The 18,178-nt window shown below is 41.3% G+C and overlaps 1 protein-coding gene across 3 annotated transcripts in view; it reads left to right on the top strand.

The window, feature by feature from the left end:
- The window catches only part of HACL1 (2-hydroxyacyl-CoA lyase 1), a 41,305-nt gene extending 25,869 nt beyond the window's left edge, over nt 1-15,436 (top strand). For 2 of the 3 annotated variants that reach the window (XM_037061331.1, XM_037061333.1), the window contains 3 exons: nt 1,290-1,397; nt 3,920-4,106; nt 15,338-15,436. In XM_037061331.1, coding sequence (XP_036917226.1) covers nt 1,290-1,397; nt 3,920-4,106; nt 15,338-15,421 — 379 coding nt within the window. In that variant the 3' untranslated portion in view covers nt 15,422-15,436. Of the gene's footprint in view, nt 1-1,289; nt 1,398-3,919; nt 4,107-7,085; nt 7,213-15,337 lie in introns of those variants that run through there. The other variant, XM_037061332.1, reaches the window with a different exon arrangement.
- Nucleotides 15,437-18,178: the final 2,742 nt, after the last annotated feature.

The raw sequence follows: 18,178 nt of genomic DNA, 5'->3' as shown, positions 1-18,178 counted from the left end.
TGGATTAAGTCATTTCACCAAGATCCAGTCTCCTCTCACATAGGGACAGAAATAGTAGTTAAGTCCTGCCTTAGAGGACAGTTGTGAGGAACAACTGAGATGTTCTAGGTGAAGCTCGAGGCGACTGCTCCATGAAGTGAGCTGTTCAGATGGTTTTTTACAGTTGTGAGGACTCACGGAGAAACTCCTTAGTTGTAGATCCTGGTAGAGAAGTATGGCGATTCTTTTCTCCCCACTTTTTTATACTAGGAAAACAATTCTCTTCTTAGCCGGGACTCCTTTTAGGGCTTTTGTAAAACATGTTTTGGGCCTTTGAAAGTGTTGGTATGTAAAACTTTTCAAATCAAAGGGAAAATATGTGCCTGTTAGTCGACGACCATGTAATATACACCTGAAAGGTGATTTCTGGGGAAGTCAGCCTTCTAGAGAGCGAAGTAGAGCCATTCCGTTTCACCGCGGGGAGTGTGTTGTTACCACAGTCCTGTGACCTAACGGTGTGTAGTTTGGTTTGGTTTCTACACCTCATCTCAGAAATTATTTTTTTATTAAGAAATTCTTTTTATTGAGGAATAATTGACATGTAACGTTACATTAGTTTCAAGTGTACACATAATGATTCAATATTTCTACATACTGATCTCAGAAATCATGTCTGTAGAAAATGAAGCCCATATTCTTTTGTCTGTCATTGGTAAAGTTTAATCAGCCTTTTTTTTTTTTTGGTCTTTATCATCCTGTTTAGTACATTGTTAAATCTTCTGTTTTTTTCTGATTATTACCTCATGTAATGTTTTTCTAATTATGGGTGAAGTGATCTGACAGGAGAGAACATACACTAGTCACCTGTGTACCTCCCAAAGCCTCTAGCAAGTGTGGGCGGTCTGTGAGGGTTCAGTAAATAAAAAGACATCGTTCAGAAGGTGCTCCTGGGCACCACCTGGAAGGGGTGGTGCTTCAGAGGGTATCACGTGTGGACAGTGTCATTCTCTTCAGTGCCTGGGTCTGTGAAAACTGAGGTTCAGGAATACTCAGTGGTGTGCCCAGGGCTCACAGCTGCACAGTAGTGGAACCAGGTCTGTCTCCCCTACGCTCGCCTTCTTTGTACTATTCCATAATGTTTCTGTTCATGACTGGACATTCTTCTATTATTTTGATATTCTTTTATTGGAATAGTATTACAAAAATGTTTATGGAAAATTATCCATTTTTAAGTTAAAATTTCAGCTTGAGGAAAATAAATTGCTTTAGGATGAAAAATTATTTCCTTTATATTTTGCTGTCAATTTTAGGTACAACTTGCCAATTATACTTTTGGTGGTGAATAATAATGGAATTTACCAAGGTATTGATACAAACAGTTGGAAGGAATTGTTAAAATTTGGAGATGCTACTACTGTGTAAGTAACCTAGAACAATGTACATTTATTTCCATCTATTTTAATTTTTTTAATTTACTGATTTGAGAGAAAAACATTGATTTTTGTTGTTCCACTTACTTATGCATTCATTGGTTGCTTCTTATATGTTCCCTGACCAGGGATCGAACTTACAACCTTAGCTTATAGGGACACTGTTCAAACCAGCTGGTTAGGGCTCTCCATCTGTTTTACTCTGTCTTAAAAGTCTGCTGTGTTGGAATGTGCTTCCATGCTGTGAGTGTTGCTTGTTTACAGTGTCAGCCCCCCTAGGGCAGGGACCCTGCCTGCATGGCTTCCCTCTGCACAGCCTTCTGTGATTGGGCATTTCAGGAAATAGTTTATGATTAGAGGCCACTGAAGACTCAGACAAAGGCTTGATGCCTGAGCCTTATTGATTAGTTAAAGAGCTTATTGCACAGTGCTCCAAATGCACCACGTAGAAATACGTGTGGTTACATCCAGGGTCTTCCTTCCTTTCGTTGCAAAGCTAAGTCGTGATTGTCTGAAGGCAGAGCCAGCCTGAGACAGTGCTGTGGCTGGCGGTGGGGTCGGGGGCAGATGTGGATCCGAGAGTCAGCCTGCGGAGGCGGTACAGGGTTAGGGTATGTTCACTGTGCTTTACTGGCTTCATTTGTCATTTTTTTATTTGCTGTTTTGCAGTAACCATTCCTTTTTTTCCTTTTTTCTTTTGGTTTCATAATAGTTGATGGTTAGCCTGTGCTAATTAGTGTAGCAGCCACTAGCCCCATGTGGCTATTTAAATTCAATTAAAAATTTAGTTCCAGAAAGCCCAGAAATGAACCCTCGCTAATGTGGTCAGTTAATCTACAACAAAGGAGGCCAAAGTGCACTAAGAAAATGATGGCCTCTTCAGCAAATGGTGCTGGGAACACTGGACCACTTTCTTACACCGTGGGCAAACATAAACTCAAAATGGGTTCGTGACTTAAATGTAAGACCTGAAACCATCAACTTATAGAAGAAACTATGGATAGTAAACTCTTTGACATTGGTGTTAGCCACACCTTTTGGGATATGTCAGCTTGGACAAGGGCCACAAAAGCAAAAATAAACAAATGGGACTATATCAAACTAAACATCTTCTGCACAGCAAAGGAAACCATCAACAAAAAAGAAAAGGGGTTAATATTCAAAATATATAAGGAAATTGTACAATTCTATATAAGTAAAATATACAGTCTGATTAAAAAACGGGCCAGAATCTGAATAGATATTTCTCCAAAGAAGACATATAAGTGGCCAGCAGATTTATGAAAATGTGTTCAACATCACTAATCATAGGGAAATGCAAATAAAACCACAGTGAGATACTCCCACAAACCTGACAGAAAGTGTGTTATCAAAAAGTCAACAAGAACTTTTGGCAAGGATGTAGAGAAAAGGGAACCCTCATGGCACTGTTGGTGGCATTTTAAATTGGTACAGTCACTATGAGAACAGTACGAAGGTTCCTCAAAAAAAAAAAAGAAATACAGACCTACCATATGACCAGCAGCTCCACTTCTGGGGATTTATTAGAAGAAAACTGAAACAACAATTAAAAAAGATATATACACCTCTATGTTCATTGCGGCATTATTTACAATAGCCAAGATATTGAAGCAACTTAGGTGTCCACTGATAGATGAATGGATGAAGGTGTAAGGTATATATACACAATGGAATGTGACTCAGCAGTACAAAGGAATGAAATCTTGCCATTTTCAATGACGTGATGGACATAGAGGGATGTTTTATGCTAAGTGAAATAAATCAGAGAGAGACAAATACCATATGATTTTACTTATATGTGGAATCTAAAAAAACAAATGAACACTAAAAACATAAACCGACTCATAGATACAGAGAAGAAACTGATGGTTTCCTGTGGGAAGGGAAAGGGGGATGGGTAAAAAAGGTGAATTAAGAGGTACAAACTTCCAGTTATAAAATATTATTTATGTTATAATAAGTATATTCATTGCATGTATGATTTATAGCCACTGGGGTGTAGAGTACAGCACAGAGACTGTTGTCAGTGATATTGTAGTAACTTTGCACTGCAATAGATGGTTACTAGACATACTGTGGCAGTCACACCATATGGTATACAAATGACGAATCACTATGTTGCATACCTGAACCTAATGCAATACTGTATGCCAGCTATACTTTGACTTTTAAAAAACCCTTAACAACAACAGCAAAACAAACAATCCAGTTTCTTATTTTAACTAGTCACATTTCACGTGCTCACAGCAGAGGTTGCTATTGGCTATTGTATTGGGTAGCATAAATATAAAACTTTTCTATCATCACAAAAAAGTTGTATTTGACTTTGTTGGATAGACAATGTAAAATTGTGGACAGTTTAGTCTACTGGCACCTCAGTGTAAGCGTTGGATATAAAAAAGTGTGCCTTTCAGTTTAGCTTAAAATTTTCCACAAACTGTGTCAAAATGATATGATTTTTTTCTATTTACTCTGATCTGCTTATTCAGGGTCCCTCCAATGTGTCTTCTGCCAAATTCACGTTACGAGCAGGTTATGACTGCATTTGGAGGCAAAGGGTATTTTGTACAAACACCAGCAGAACTCCAAGACTCCCTGAAGCAAAGCCTGGCGGAAACAACTAAACCCTCTCTTATCAACATCATGATTGAGCCACAAGCCATGCGGAAATCCCAGGTAAATGCAATTACTAGAACACCCTGTTGTTAGAGAGTTCTCTCTAAACCATTTCTGAGTTTGGCAGTTTTGTTCAATGAGTATTATTGAACAAATGTGTTCAGTACTCATTTGTTCAATGTGTATTTGTGGAGATACGTGTTAGGTGGGTGCAAAGAATAGCATGATGAATAAAACCAGGTTCAGCTTCACCCCATGGAGCTAACGGGGAGCTAGCAGAGGTGACAGACAGACCAGTCACCGCACACCTGAGTCCATTATGACAGAGTGAGGCAGAGGAAAGGAACCCAGTCCTGAATGAGTGTACAGCAAAGGAGTCTGACTTACGTGGTGACCACAGAGAAGGCTTCTCAGAGGAAGTGATGCTGAAACTGAGATCCAAAGGCTAAGTAGGGGCAAACTCAGTGAAGAGGTGGGGGAAGAGGGATGTAAGGGCTGTGGCGGGAGGGAGCATGGCCAGTCTGAGGAACTGGAACAAGGCCAGCCAGCTCACAGAGTGGAGGAAGTACAGGGGGAGGTGAGACTAACAGGGTGATTTGTGCAACCACATTCAAAATTAGTTACTTTGGCCTCTAAAAAAGTAGTTACTTTGGTCTCTACTTTGGCAAAGTGTGTGGCGTGATCCTCTTCCATCCCAGATTAAGCGGCGTTTCATGCTTAGTTTATCCTCTGATCCTGCCACTTGCCCTCTCTTACTCTGTTACTTGTCCTGCATTCTTCCACACTGTGTATTAGCCATTGTGTTCAGAGCAAATAATTTTTTCATCTAGTTTTTGTCTTGGTTCTTTATACATGTATCTACTGTGAGATCTTTTGGAACAAGACAGTGGACAAATGGGCAAATGGACACTTGGGCCACTGATGAAATGCAAATAAATTAATTTAGGACCTATAAAATGTACATAAAATTCTACTGAAATTCTGAGACTTTGGCAAAAGGAAGAGATCGGAAACATAAAACAGCTAGAAAACAGTTAACAAAGTAGCAGAAATACATACCTATTGGTAATTACTTTAAATCTAAATGGACTGAATTCCCCAATCTAAAGACAGTGACTGGATGGATGAAAAAGCCAGGCACATTTATGTGCTGCCTACCTCGTGTAAGGACACACACAGACTGGACGAGGAGAGATAGAAAAAGACACCCCATGCAAATGGAGACCAAAAGAAAGCTGGAGTAGCTATGCTTACATTACACAAAATAGACTTTAAAACAAAAGCTGTAATAAAAACAAAGGCATTGCATAATGATACAGGGTTCAATCCAATGATAGGATATATCATTTGTAAATATGCATCCAACATAGAAAAACCTAAGTATATAAAGCTAATATTAACAAACCTAAAGGGAGGAATAGAAAGCAATACAGTAACAGTCGGGAACTTTTACACCCCACTTAGTTCAATGGGTAGATCATCCAGACAGAAAGTCAGTAAGGAAACATGGCCTTCAGTGATGTGTTAGACCAGATGGACTTAACAGATACGTAGAGAATATTTAATCCAAAAGCAACACAGTACACATTCTTCCTGAATTTACATGGGACATTCTTCAGGATAGATCATGTCTTAGGTTACAAAAGAAGTCTTCATAAATTTAAGAAGATTGAAATCATGCCAAGCATCTTTTCTAACCACATTGGTCTGAAACTACAAATCAATTATAAGAAGAAAACTAGAAAATTCACAAGTATGTGGAGATAAAACAATATGCAACTGAACCACTAATGGGTCAAAGAAGAAATCCAAAAAATTGAAAAAATACCTTAAGACAAATGAAAGTGGAAACGCAACATATTAAAACTTACAGGATGCAGGAAAAGTAGTTCTAAATGGGAGGTTCATAGCAACAAATGCCGACCTCAGGAAAAAAGAAAAAGTGTTGAACTGGAAAAAGAGGATCAAAGCCCAAAATTAGTACAGTAGGCTATCCTTAGCTAAAGTTTTCCTTTCCCTGGTTTCAGTTATCCATGGCCAACTATGATCTGAAAATATTAAATGGGAAATTTCAGAAATAAACAGCTCGTAAGTTTTAAATTGTGCAGCATTTGAGTAATGTGGTGAAATCTTGCACTGCCCCGCCCCGAGAGGTGTGCACTGTGAATCCTGTCTTTGCCCCCACACCCACCTGTGGGTGCTGACCACCTGTTAGCCACTTAGTAGCTACCAAGCTGCCAGTCAGTTGGTTGGCCAACTTAACCACCAAGTGAGCCAACTTGGTTATCAGATCAGACTGTCAAGGTATCCTGGTGCTGGTGTTCAAGTGACCTTTATTTTACTTAAATATGTCCCCAAAGCCATTCACATAACTTTTATTACACTATATGGTTTTCATTATTCTATTTTGTTAGTAGTTCTCAATGAATTTTGGGGCGGCATTCCTGGAGAAATACAGCTTTTATTTATTCTTTTATGATTCCATAAGGATTATTCTATTTCTTGCATCTACCTCTTTGATACTTCTTGTCTTCATTCCAGTAAAGCTTCATCCATGGTAGTACCCAGAGTGTGGATTTTCATCGATTGTCTCTGTGTCCATGCCCTGCTGGTCATTGATTCCCAGTGTGGGCCATCATACCGGGAGGACATAATCTGTAGTCACCCACGTCTACACTGCACGTGTGCAATGGTGTTAGTCCTGGGAAAGGCTCTCCCGCACTGCTCTTCCCACCTAGGTCCTGCTTAGACCCGGGAGCTTGACGCTTTTTGGGTTTCCTTCATCTCCTCTCTTCTTCTGAGTGTCCTTCTGTTTCTTTCAGACTCTCTTAGTGGGAGAGGACAGAAAGGCTCACTGTGGATTTTTTTTAGCTCCTTTCTGGATGAAGCACTTGGCCAAAAACAAACTTTATTTACCACCAACGCGGTAGATGTGGTCGTAATGGGACTTTCACGTTCTATAGCAAGCAAAACACTGAGGGTGCAGTGTGAGACAATTATTTCTTTCAACTGAATGTTTGTTGTCTTTTCTTTTTCTAGGATTTTCACTGGCTGACCCACTCTAATATGTGAATAAAAATGCCAATCAGTGGCCTTGAGGAGTTTGCTCTTTCCTGTAGGATGGAATTTTCTTTTCCACAGCAAAATAACTATACTGTTAAAATTGTCATGCAAAGAAGAATAATAACATTTGTAAATGACATTATATAATAAAGTAATTGATTAAAAACAGAAAAGTTGCCAGTATTCAACCACAGAAATAACCAGTTACAGAAGAAAGAAAAGAAAGGCTTTTATTAAATAATAGCATTGTAACTCCCTAAGCACTGAGTTAACATCAGCATTCTTTTAATAAATAAATTCTTAAAGTCACATATCTTTTATTTTTATTAAAATTATGTTTTACTGATTATGCTCTTACGGTTGTCCTGACTTTTCCTCTTTGCCCCCCTCCACCCAGCACCCCACACTACTTCAGGCCATTCCCCCACCATTGTTCATGTCCATGGGTCATACATGTAAGTTCTTTGGCTACTCCATTTCCTATACTGCACTTTCCATCCCCATGGCTATTCTGTAACTACCTATTTGTACTTCTTAATTCCCTCACCTCTTCATCCATTCTCCCGCACCCATATCCCACCTGGCAACCATCTGTTAACTAACTTCTTTTCCCTTGCTGCTTGTAAGATTCTTTATCTTTAGCCTTTGGCATTTCAATTATGTGTCTTGGAGTGGGCCTCCTTCCTTCCATCTTGTTTGGGACTCTGTTTCCTCGACTTGAATGTCTATTTTCTTCACCAAATTAGGAAAGTTTTCTTTCACTATTTTTTTTTTTTCAGATCTCCAATTCTTGCTCTTTCTCTTCTCTGGCACCCCTATGATGTGAGTGTTGGATGTCTTGGAGTTGTCCCAGAGGCTGCTTATACTATCCTCATTTTTTTGGATTATTTTTTCTTCTTCTGATTGGTGTTTTTTGCTTCCTTATGTTCCACATTATTGATTCTCAGCTGCATCCACTCTGCTGTTGTTTCCATGTAAGCTGCGCTGTGTGTCAGTTAGTGAATGCTTTGTTCCTAACTGGACCTTTGTATACTGCTGAGGTCCTCACTAAGTTTCTTGAGCATCCATTTTTTAAAAAGTACTTATTTTTAGAGGAGAAGGGAGGGAGAAAGAGAAGGAGAGAAACATCAATGTGTGGTTGCCTCTCATGCGCCCCCTACTGGGGACCTGGCCTGCAACCCAGGCATGTGCCCTGACTGGGAATCGAACCAGCAATCCTTTGGTTTGCAGACTGGCACTCAATCCACTGAGCCACACCGGCCAGGGCTCCTTGAGCATCCATATAACCATTGTTTTGAACTCCATCTATTAGATTGCTTATTGTCATTTCGTTTAGCTCTTTTTCTGGAGTTGTGATCTGTTCTTTCATTTGGACCATGTTTCTTTCTCTCCTTGTTTTGGCAGCCTCCCTGTGTCTATGTATTAGGTAGAGCTGCCTTGACTCAGTATCTTGATAGTGTGCCCTAATGTAGTGGGTGTCCTGTAGCATCCAGTGGCACAGCCTCCCCTATCACCCAAGCTGGATGTTCGAGGTGCAGTGTGTGCTGAGCATACCCTCCTGTTGCATTTGAGCCTTGTTTGCTCCTGGCAGGTCAACTGGAAGTATTTACCCAGACCAGTCAGCTGCAAGGACTGGCTGTGACCACTACCTACCAACTTCCTACCACGGTAGAGGATCAGCTGTGCAGGGGCCCACTCCACAGAGCCTTTGGGGTTTTCCAAGGTAAGTTAAACTGTGTTAGCCAGGTTGATGGACTATCAGATATGGCCCCAGTCTACTGTCTGTTTGGGGAGGGTTTAGCAAAGGAACAATGGCCTTTGCTCGTCCTGGTGCCAGACACTTCAATTTCTCCCTGAATGCCACTGGTGCCTTTCAGGCTACTCCTTGGTGCTGGAGCTCAGAGGGAGTGAGTGTGAGTAGGTGAGTCCATGTGGGTTCTTTAAGGGGAACTGCTTGGGGCTTTAGCAGTTTCTTCCACTGGCTCAATCCCCACTGGTTTTTGCAGTCAGAAGTTGTGGGGACTTACTGTACTGGCACTGGAACCCTGGACTGGGGGGCGTGGTGTGGGTCTGGGACTCCTCACTCCCAAGATACCTCTCCCGAATTTTTATCCACCACGTGTTGGTATGAGACCAGCTGGTTCTGCATCTGTGCCCCTCCTGTTTCTTTAATTCTGTAGTTGTCAGATTTCCACTCAACTCGATTTCTGATAGTTCTGGGTGATGAGTGTCCTATAGTTAAGTTGTAATTTTGATGTGGTTGTACGAAGAGGTGAACCATGTCTGCTATGTCACCATCTGGACCAGAAGTCCAGAGTCACATATGTTTTAAGAACATTTTGGAAGAAAGAATGTTGGAGCATATAGGCATTTTTTTTCTTTGCACTTTATTTGTTCACCTCTTCATACCTTAGTCTCCCCAATATTTAATGGGGCTTATTCCATACTTACTGAGTTGGAGGGGTTTTTTTCTGGAAAGAATTTATTGAGCCAAAGGAGAAGTCACACCACACGAAAACCAATAATTTCAGGGTATATTTGGATTAGCAACCTTTATTTGTACAGCATCGAGACCAATAGAGTCAATAGCTTTAATATACAAAGAACTGTAAATAAGAAAAATATCAGTGCACTAGTAGAAAAATGGGTAAAGGGCATGAATATATAATCAGAAAAAAGACAGTATTTTTTGTATTTTTTAAAGATTTTATTTGTTTATTTTTAGAGAGATGAGAAGGGAGAGAGAAATACAGGGAGAAAAACATCTCTGTGCGAGAGACCCATCGATTGATTGCCTCTCGCACACCCCCAACTGGGTATCTGGCCTGCAGTCAGGCATGTGCCTGGACCAGAAACTGAACCAGCAACTTTTTGTTTTGCAGGTTGGCACTCAATCCACTGAGCCAAACCGGCAGGGCATGTATTTTTTTTATTGACCAAAAACAAGGTCAGTAAAAGTGTGGTTATTATGAATAAATATGAATATGTTAGGCTGCAAAACCTTACTTTTAATTATAATTCTCAGTGTGGGTGAGGGTGAAGTGGGCACGGCCAGGTTGTGGTGGGAGCCGAGGTGGGCCCACCATTCCTACAGAGCAGGTCCGACAGCGCTTGCTTTGGGATCTTAAGAATGTTAATACTCCCTAACTTTGACCCAGAAAGCTTATTTAGAGAATGTATCCTGAAGAAATAATGAAACATTTGGTTAAGTATTTATATATAAGGCCATTCGGCATAGTTCTATTTAGGAATAACTCCAATATTTAATAGTAAGGTATTAGTTACATGCATTATAATCTGTTGACATCATAAAGTAAATTTTTGTTAAAGGATATTTATTAGTGGGGAAATAATCACAACATAATATACATGAAAAAGGCCAGCTGCAAAAGGACAGCTGCAGGTCGGTACACACCTGCATTCCTGCACGAGTGTGTGCAGGGAAAAGCCGGGCACAGGGTATACCAAATGTTACAGTAACTCGGTGATGAGATTATAGATCATTTTTATTTTGTCCTCATTTTTGCCCTTTTACAAAATTTTGAAATAAAAATAATTTTTTGCACGTTTTATATTTTTCTTATCAAAAACGGACATTGCAGGCACTCCTTGTTTTATTGTGCTCTGCAGATACTGTATTTTAGGACCTCCCACCAGCAAAAAGATTATGACTTGCGGAAGCCTTAGTTGGTGGTTAGCATTTTTAACAATAAAAGTATTTTTAAATTAAGGTTTGTACATTTTTAAAAAATGTAATGCTGTTGCACACTTAATAGACCGCAGTGTAATGCACACATAACTTTTATATGCACTGGGAAGCCGGAGAACTGTGTCACTGGCTTTTTATTGTGATACTTGCTTTATTGTGGTGGTCTAAAACCGAACCTGGACTATCTCCAAGATACGTCTGTATTTTAAAAGAATATTAGAAATGGAAAAATATTTTATTTTTAGGGGAATTCTTGTTTATTTTCTGCAATTTTATATGAATTGGAGGATAGGATATTATATAAAAGTTCAGCTTGTTTGCATCATACACACCAGAGTTGTCTCCATTGGCTAGTTAGGGGCATAAGTGACCTCCACAAAGTGGTGGATGATAACTTTGTGACATGCACCTAAGAAATACTTCAAGGGCTTTGTAGTTTTACCTGATAAAGCCCCTGGAGTCAGGCTCAGTCAGCAGGGCTCTTAAAGTACTTCTAATACATGCACCAGTGAGCCTGAGCTGCATAAGAGCACAGAGAACGTCAAAGGGAGCATGGAGACTGGGTAGCTCCTGAAATCTCATCAGGATCCTGCTCTGCCCGTGGCCGTTCGCCTCTGGCAGCCCAGTGCTATACAAGGTTTTGCTGTAAGGTAAGTGGATGGCTTGGTGAGTATTTGTACATTGAACTATATAAATCTAAATAATAGATATAATTTGGGGAAGATGCTCTTTTCCTTGCCATATTATCTTAAGAAAAAATATATTGTCAAGTTAATAGACTGCCCAGCAGAGGTCAGTCTGGGCACGTCCAGACTAGCACTTTGATGACACTGTATTGAATGCTTATTTTGTAAAAGCGATCTTGAAATTAGTCTCCTTGTAGGAATTTTTCTTTAGAAGGATAAAGTACTGCCTAATCCCTGCAAATGAATCTGTTGGTTGATAGTCGAAACTCACTTTGATGAAACATCTTGCAACCCCCATTTCAATACTAAGCACTCTGTGATCCTGGTGTGCTGAATACTCAAGTGCCTCATAACTCTGAGCTTTGAAAGCTGTTTTCAAAGATTATGATTATTCTCTTGATTTAGGAAAACTGAGAATGCAGGGTGGAACATGACTCCGGAGGGTTAGTTTCTCTACTAGTGTATTTTAAAAAGAGCTCTACTTTTATTTTTTATTTTTTTAATTCTCACCTGAGGACATGTTTATTGGTTTTAGAGAGAGGAAGGAGGGAAAGAGAGAGAGAGAGAGGAAGGGAGGAAGGGAAGGAAAGAAACAGAAACATTGATCGGTTATCTCCTTTATGTACCCCAACTGACTGACCTGGGATTGAACTCACAACCCTTTGATGGATGGGATGATGCTCCAACCATCTGAACCACCTGGCCAGGGCTCCACTTTATGGTTTGTTTGGGGATTCCTAAAGCAATCTATCCATGGGTGGTGCGGCTCCATGGATTGAGCGCTGGCCTGTGAACTGAAAGGTCATCAGTTTGATTCCTGGTCATCAGGCCACATGCCTGGGTTGTGGACCAGAATCCTGGTTGGGGGTGTGCAAGAGGCAACTGATTGATGTCTTTCTCACACATGGATGTCTCTCTCTCTCTTTCTCCCTCCCTCCCCCTGTCTCTAAAAATAAATAAAATCTTTTTTAAAAAAGTTATCTAAAATCTTCTAGCCTAATGCCATACATATAGGAGGCACTCAATAAATGTCACAGGTCCTGGCTAGTGTAGCTCAGTGGATTGAGCACAGGCCTGTGAACCAAAGGATCGCGGTTCGATTCCTAGTCAAGGCACATGCCTGGGTTGCAGGCCAGTTTCCAGCAGGGGACGCACGAGAGACAGCCATACATTGATATTTCTCTCCCTCTCTCCTTCCCTTCCCCTTTAAAAATAAATACAATCTTAAAAATAAAATAAATAAATAAGTGCCAGTGTTTTAGGAAGATGTGACCTTAGAGAAAAGGAAAACATGGCTGGAATTACATCCTGTTGAGCAGTGTGGTTTCAATTTTCAAGTAAGTGGGTCTTCTCCAAGTCGATTAGTCATTTCCTGGGAAACAGGCTGTGTGTTTGTTTCGACTTCCTAATAGTGCCACCTGTTCTGCAGGGGTCCACTAAATAATAGCTGAATAGGAACTCATGGTGGTTGGAAATAGCTCAGTGGATCTTTTCTGTAGTTATTTCACACGTGTACCTTTAAAGTAGTTCAGCTTATGTGAAGTGAGTGTATTTTTTAGAAAGTTTCAAATCTGTTACAAAGAAATGGGAGTACTGAACACTGAAAGAAAATGAAAATAATATTAAATCCAAAAATATTTGTTTCTTTACTGTTTTCTAAACACTTAACTGGGCAATGGGGAAGCAGGAAATAAATGTACATTTAGAATGACTAGGATAGGATTTCATTAAGAAAGACAGGACTGCATTAAGAAAGTGGGAAACCAGTTAAATTCCAGATGAGAATTATGACAGAGGAACCCTGATGAAACGGACTCTGCTGACTGCTGTGGAGAGTGAAATGTATGCAGATAAAGTTGGAAACACTTGTGTTTTCTGGTTGCATTTGCTACTTGCTACTAGTCTGAATAGTGGAGTAATATGGATAACAGAAATTAAAGATCCTATGAATTCCTCCTGTAGATAAGATACAGATTAAAGTACACCTTGGATTCAACCTGGCAGGCAGGACTGCCTACCCCTCTGGTTGCTCCAAGGCCTTTTCTTCCAGCAAAGGGGCTAGCTGGTCAGTTAACCCAGGTTGTATGGTTACCCCTCCAGTTAGGGAGCAGAAAGACACATCTAGAAAAGCTGGCTCTCCAGTTTCAAATTTTGATAGGAGCACATTAAGTTTTGATTCAGGCTTATAAATATTGGGTTGGTCCAAAAGTTGGTTCAGTTTTTTCCCTAGTAGTGCTTAGTTGTCTTTAACTTCATTTGAAACAAGTTGGTTAGATTGTATTGTGAATCAGCATGCATTTTTAAAAAGACATCAAAATTGGTGAATTTTTGTATGGCCATTTTAATATTGAAGATGGAAGAAAATAAGCAACATTTTTGGCATATTATGCTTTATTATTTCAAGAAAGGTAAAAATGTGACTGAAACACAAAAAGATTTGTGCAGCGTATGGAGAAGGTGCTGTGACTGATCGAACGGGTCAAAGTGGTTTGTGAAGTTTCTGTAGACCAGCTGAAGTTGATAGCGATCAAATCAAGACTTTAATTGAGAACAATCAACATTATACCACGCAGGAGATAGCTGACATTCTGAAAATATCCAAATCAAGCACTGAAAATCATTTGAACCAGCGTGGTTATGTTATTGCTTTGATGTTTGGGGTCCGAATAAGTGGAAAAAAACTTACTTGACTGCATCTCCACACATAATTCTCTACTTAAACATAACAAAAAATGTTCCATTTTAAAAACAAATTGTAATGGGCAGTGAACACTGGATGCTTTACAATAACGTGGAATGGAAGAGATCGTGGGGCAAGTGAAATGAACCACCACCAACCACACCACAGGCTGGTCTTCATCCAAAGAAGGTGATGCTGTGTATCTGGTGGGAATGGAAGGGCGTCCTCTGTTATGAGCTCCTTCCAGAAAACTGAATGATTGATTCCAACAACTACTCCCTATTAGACCAACTGAGGGCAGCACTCTACAAAAAGTGTCCGGAATTAGCAGAAAATGCACAGTGTTCCATCAGGATGACGCAAGGCCGCGTGGTTCTCTGACGGCCGGGCAAAAGCTGTTCCAGCTTGCCTGGGAAGTTCACCCGCTGTGTTCACAGGACATGGCCCCTTTGGGTTTCCATTTATTTGGTCTTTATAAAATTCTCTTAATGGAAAAATTTTAATTCCCTGAAAGACAGCAAAAGGTACCTGGAACGGTTCTTGCTCAAAAAGATAAAAAGTTTTGGGAAGATGGAATGACGAAGTTGCCTGAAAGGTGGCAGAAGGTAGTGGAACAAAAATGGAGAATGTGTTGTTCAGTAAAGTTACGGTGAACATGAAAAATGTGTCTTTTAATTTTACTTTAAAACCCAACAAACTTTCTGGCGAACACAGTATCCACGGACGGCATCATCCATGATTTCTTCCCTTCTCTCCATGGTAGCTGCAGCCAGCTCTGTGGGTAAATCTACAGCCCAGCCATGCAGTTCTTTCCAAGGCGCATGCCCCACACCCAGCATGTTCCTGGGAATTGCCTCGTCACTCGTGGGCTCAGGATGTCAGACCTGGGTTCACCTCAGCCCGCGCTCTGCTCACGCTGTTTCCTCTGCAGGGCTCTGTGCACGCCGACCCAGTTCTCCCCCAGGCAATCAACTGTGCCCTTCAAGGTCCAGCTCAAGAGTCGCCTCCTCTATTAAGCTTCCTCCCACACTGTGTGTGCCTCTCTCACTACTCACAACGTTCGATGGATGTTCCAAGTGCATTGAATTCCCATCTCCCTCCCCAACTCGACTCAGTGCCTGTTACCACATGACACCTGCCCTTCGTCTTCTAGGTCCTGCATCCTCTTTCTCCTGTTTGGCAAGCTCCTCTGAGTCTGCCCCTGAAGAATCCACTTCCATGTGGCATAACGGTATAGGTATCACAGACGTTTTCTTGTGGGGAGGTGACTTGGGAGGGGTTTTTATAGTCACACATTCTGAGAAACGCGTTGTTAGGAGATTTCGTTGTGTGAACATCACAGAGCGTGCTTACACAAACCACAGTGCAGCCACTGTAATTGTAGCTGCTGTACTGTGAGGGGACTGACTGCACAGCGGCCTCATTTGCACCAGCGTCCACATTCAAACACCTGAGTAGTTGCAGCACAAGCCCCGTGGGCTTTTCTTTTTGTAACACAAGTGCCTGACTGAAGCTCTGATTGCTGAGGCATCCATTTCAAAGAGACATCTGCTTCAGAGAAGGACCAGAAACACACTGTTGGCCGCCCCGCCCCACGGAGGATCCTTTGGTTTAGAGATCTTGGCTGATTTTGATAGCTAACCATTTGGCTACTTGTTTTTTCTCTTCCCAATTTTAAATTCTCGCTGTTAGCTTTTAAATTCACCAATAAAAAGTAAGTCCGTAAAACCCTGTGCTCCCTAATTCTTGACCCCAGTAAAAACAGCACCCCAGGCTCTGCAGGTAGTCTCGCTCTCTGCCCTGTACTTCTGCTGTGTGCCTCCTCGCCTGCCTTGTAGCTTCAGGGCCTATAAACTCCAGGTTATAAACTTTTTTCTTCAAAGTTTCCTAATGGCTATGGCTGAAAGGTGTCTTGCAATCATACTAAGAACCATAAGGGTTGGGTCCAGTTGTAAGACTGGTCTGTGGGAAGTTCATGAGGGCCCAGGTTAGTGCCCCTTTGGGCCACCAGGCATTTCTAACACACTGAATTTCTACCCATAAAACTAAGACCCGCACAAAACAGTAATTCATTGCATTATGGCCTTACAATGGCTCCAGCTTCACTAGGCAATAGAAATTTTCAGCTGCATTATAATCTTATGGGACTCCCGTAGTGTACTGAAATGTCTTTAGGCAGTGCACCGCTGTCTTAAAAGCTGCTGCGAGCAACTGCAAACAAGGACGTAGGGTGGATAGATGAGTGGCTGAGCCAGCAAGCATCCGAAATCCACCCCCACGCCTGTGTATTGGCGAAGCCCAACAGTTTTTAGGGCGGTGTTGGTGGGGGCGGGGATTGGGTAGTCCCAAGGCCCTGACATGACTGAATTCAGTTGCCACCCTGGCGAGATGGAGACCGAAATTAAAATTAAGTTGAATTACTAAAAATAAGCATTTCTTTCATATTTATTCTAATTTGGACTGAAATTTACACCCACTACATTCATAAAACTTCTTCGGAGCTCAGTGGCATCCCTCCAGCCCCGCCCTCCAGCGGCCGCCCCATCCATCTCCTCTCCCCACCGCCGTAGCTACATGATCTTTTCCAAAATGTTAACGGTTGTCTTCACTTGGTTGTTTTCTACATTGCCTTTAATCTGGTATTTTTATTGGAATGTGTTTTAAAACATAGTGTGCTAATAGAAAAACTTGAGGTTCAGTAAGGGCAACAGATCTGGAGACAATTGCCATTGAGAAGATGGTCCTTACAGTTCCTGAGAGGAGCACGCGCGCACCGAGGGCCAGGGGAGCAAACCCTGCTGGTGTCCAGCAGAGAGAAAGTGAGCAAGTGGCTGAGGCCCTGTTGTGGTGTCCGTGGGAAGGGAGAGGAGAGGAAAGGTAAAGGAGTTTGGGATTGGCCGGTTTGAATAATTCCGGCTCTGGGTTGTAGGGACTGCCCCTGGTGGTGAGGTGTGTGGCTCGGGGTGATTGGGGCGGGTGACAGTGGCCTGGAATGTGGGCGGTTGGGATTCTGGGCGTTAGTTTGCATATGAAAAGAGAGTTGTTCGCCGTCTCTAAGATTAGCTAACACCAGAGGGGCGGGGCCTCCAGAGTCTGCAGTACATCTCAGAGTGTCAGCATTACGGGAAAACAAAAAGACACCCTTATACACAACGGCTTTAAATGGGTAGTTATTAAATATTGAATGAATATTTGGAAAATTGGATCTTAAAATACTTATTGTTTTTATTCAAGAACAAGGTCTCAGAATTTTTTAAAGTGTTTTTTCTGTACCTCAGTGGAGTTTTCATAATATAGGCTCAACAAAATTTTTGTTAAATATGTTTTAAACACCAATCTATACTGTTGCTAGTGGAAATAAGTTATTCTACTATTTTATATGTGGGTATTGCTTGCATATTTTAATGCCATACCTTAATGAATTATTCAAACCAATTCTTCCTTTCTCCTACCTAGAGGCTTTGGCTAGGACTTCCAGCATGAGGCTAAATGAGACTTGTGAGTACAGGGTGTGTGCCATTTGTTTCTAGATGTTTCACCAACAGTGTCTCATTTATCTGCTTCCTTTTTTCAGGAGGACCAAGAGAGGATGAAAAAATCTCCCGAGAAGGAGTTGCTGAGGCTGCAGGGTTTGACTGTCTTCCTAAAGGGCACAAGATGGAAGAAGGTTGCCCACCATTTCCAAGTGGCACTTGTGGCAATAAAAGGTGACTTCTTGGCGAATGAATTAGGACTAGTTGCTGTGCTAGTTAATTATTTGTTGCCTAGACTGTCTCGCTTCTTGGTCCTGAGGCCAACAATGAAGGCAAACATATTGAGAAATCTGTTCCTCTGTGGACTCTGAGAATGAAGACTCACTTGATATGAGCCCCAAGAAGGAATTCATCCTCTGAGATGGACTCCCCATTGTCAACCCAGGGCCACATTTTATAAACAGTAGGAATCCAGTAGCTATTGCTGACAGGGGTTCCTCCGGGACTCTGTATACTATGAA

Source organism: Sturnira hondurensis, unplaced genomic scaffold, assembly GCF_014824575.4.
Source record: "Sturnira hondurensis isolate 20B ecotype Veracruz unplaced genomic scaffold, ASM1482457v3 Scaffold0013299, whole genome shotgun sequence".
NCBI lineage: Eukaryota > Metazoa > Chordata > Mammalia > Chiroptera > Phyllostomidae > Sturnira > Sturnira hondurensis.
The sequence above is the reverse complement of the archived record's forward strand: the minus strand, read 5'-3'. Positions and strand labels throughout refer to the sequence as shown.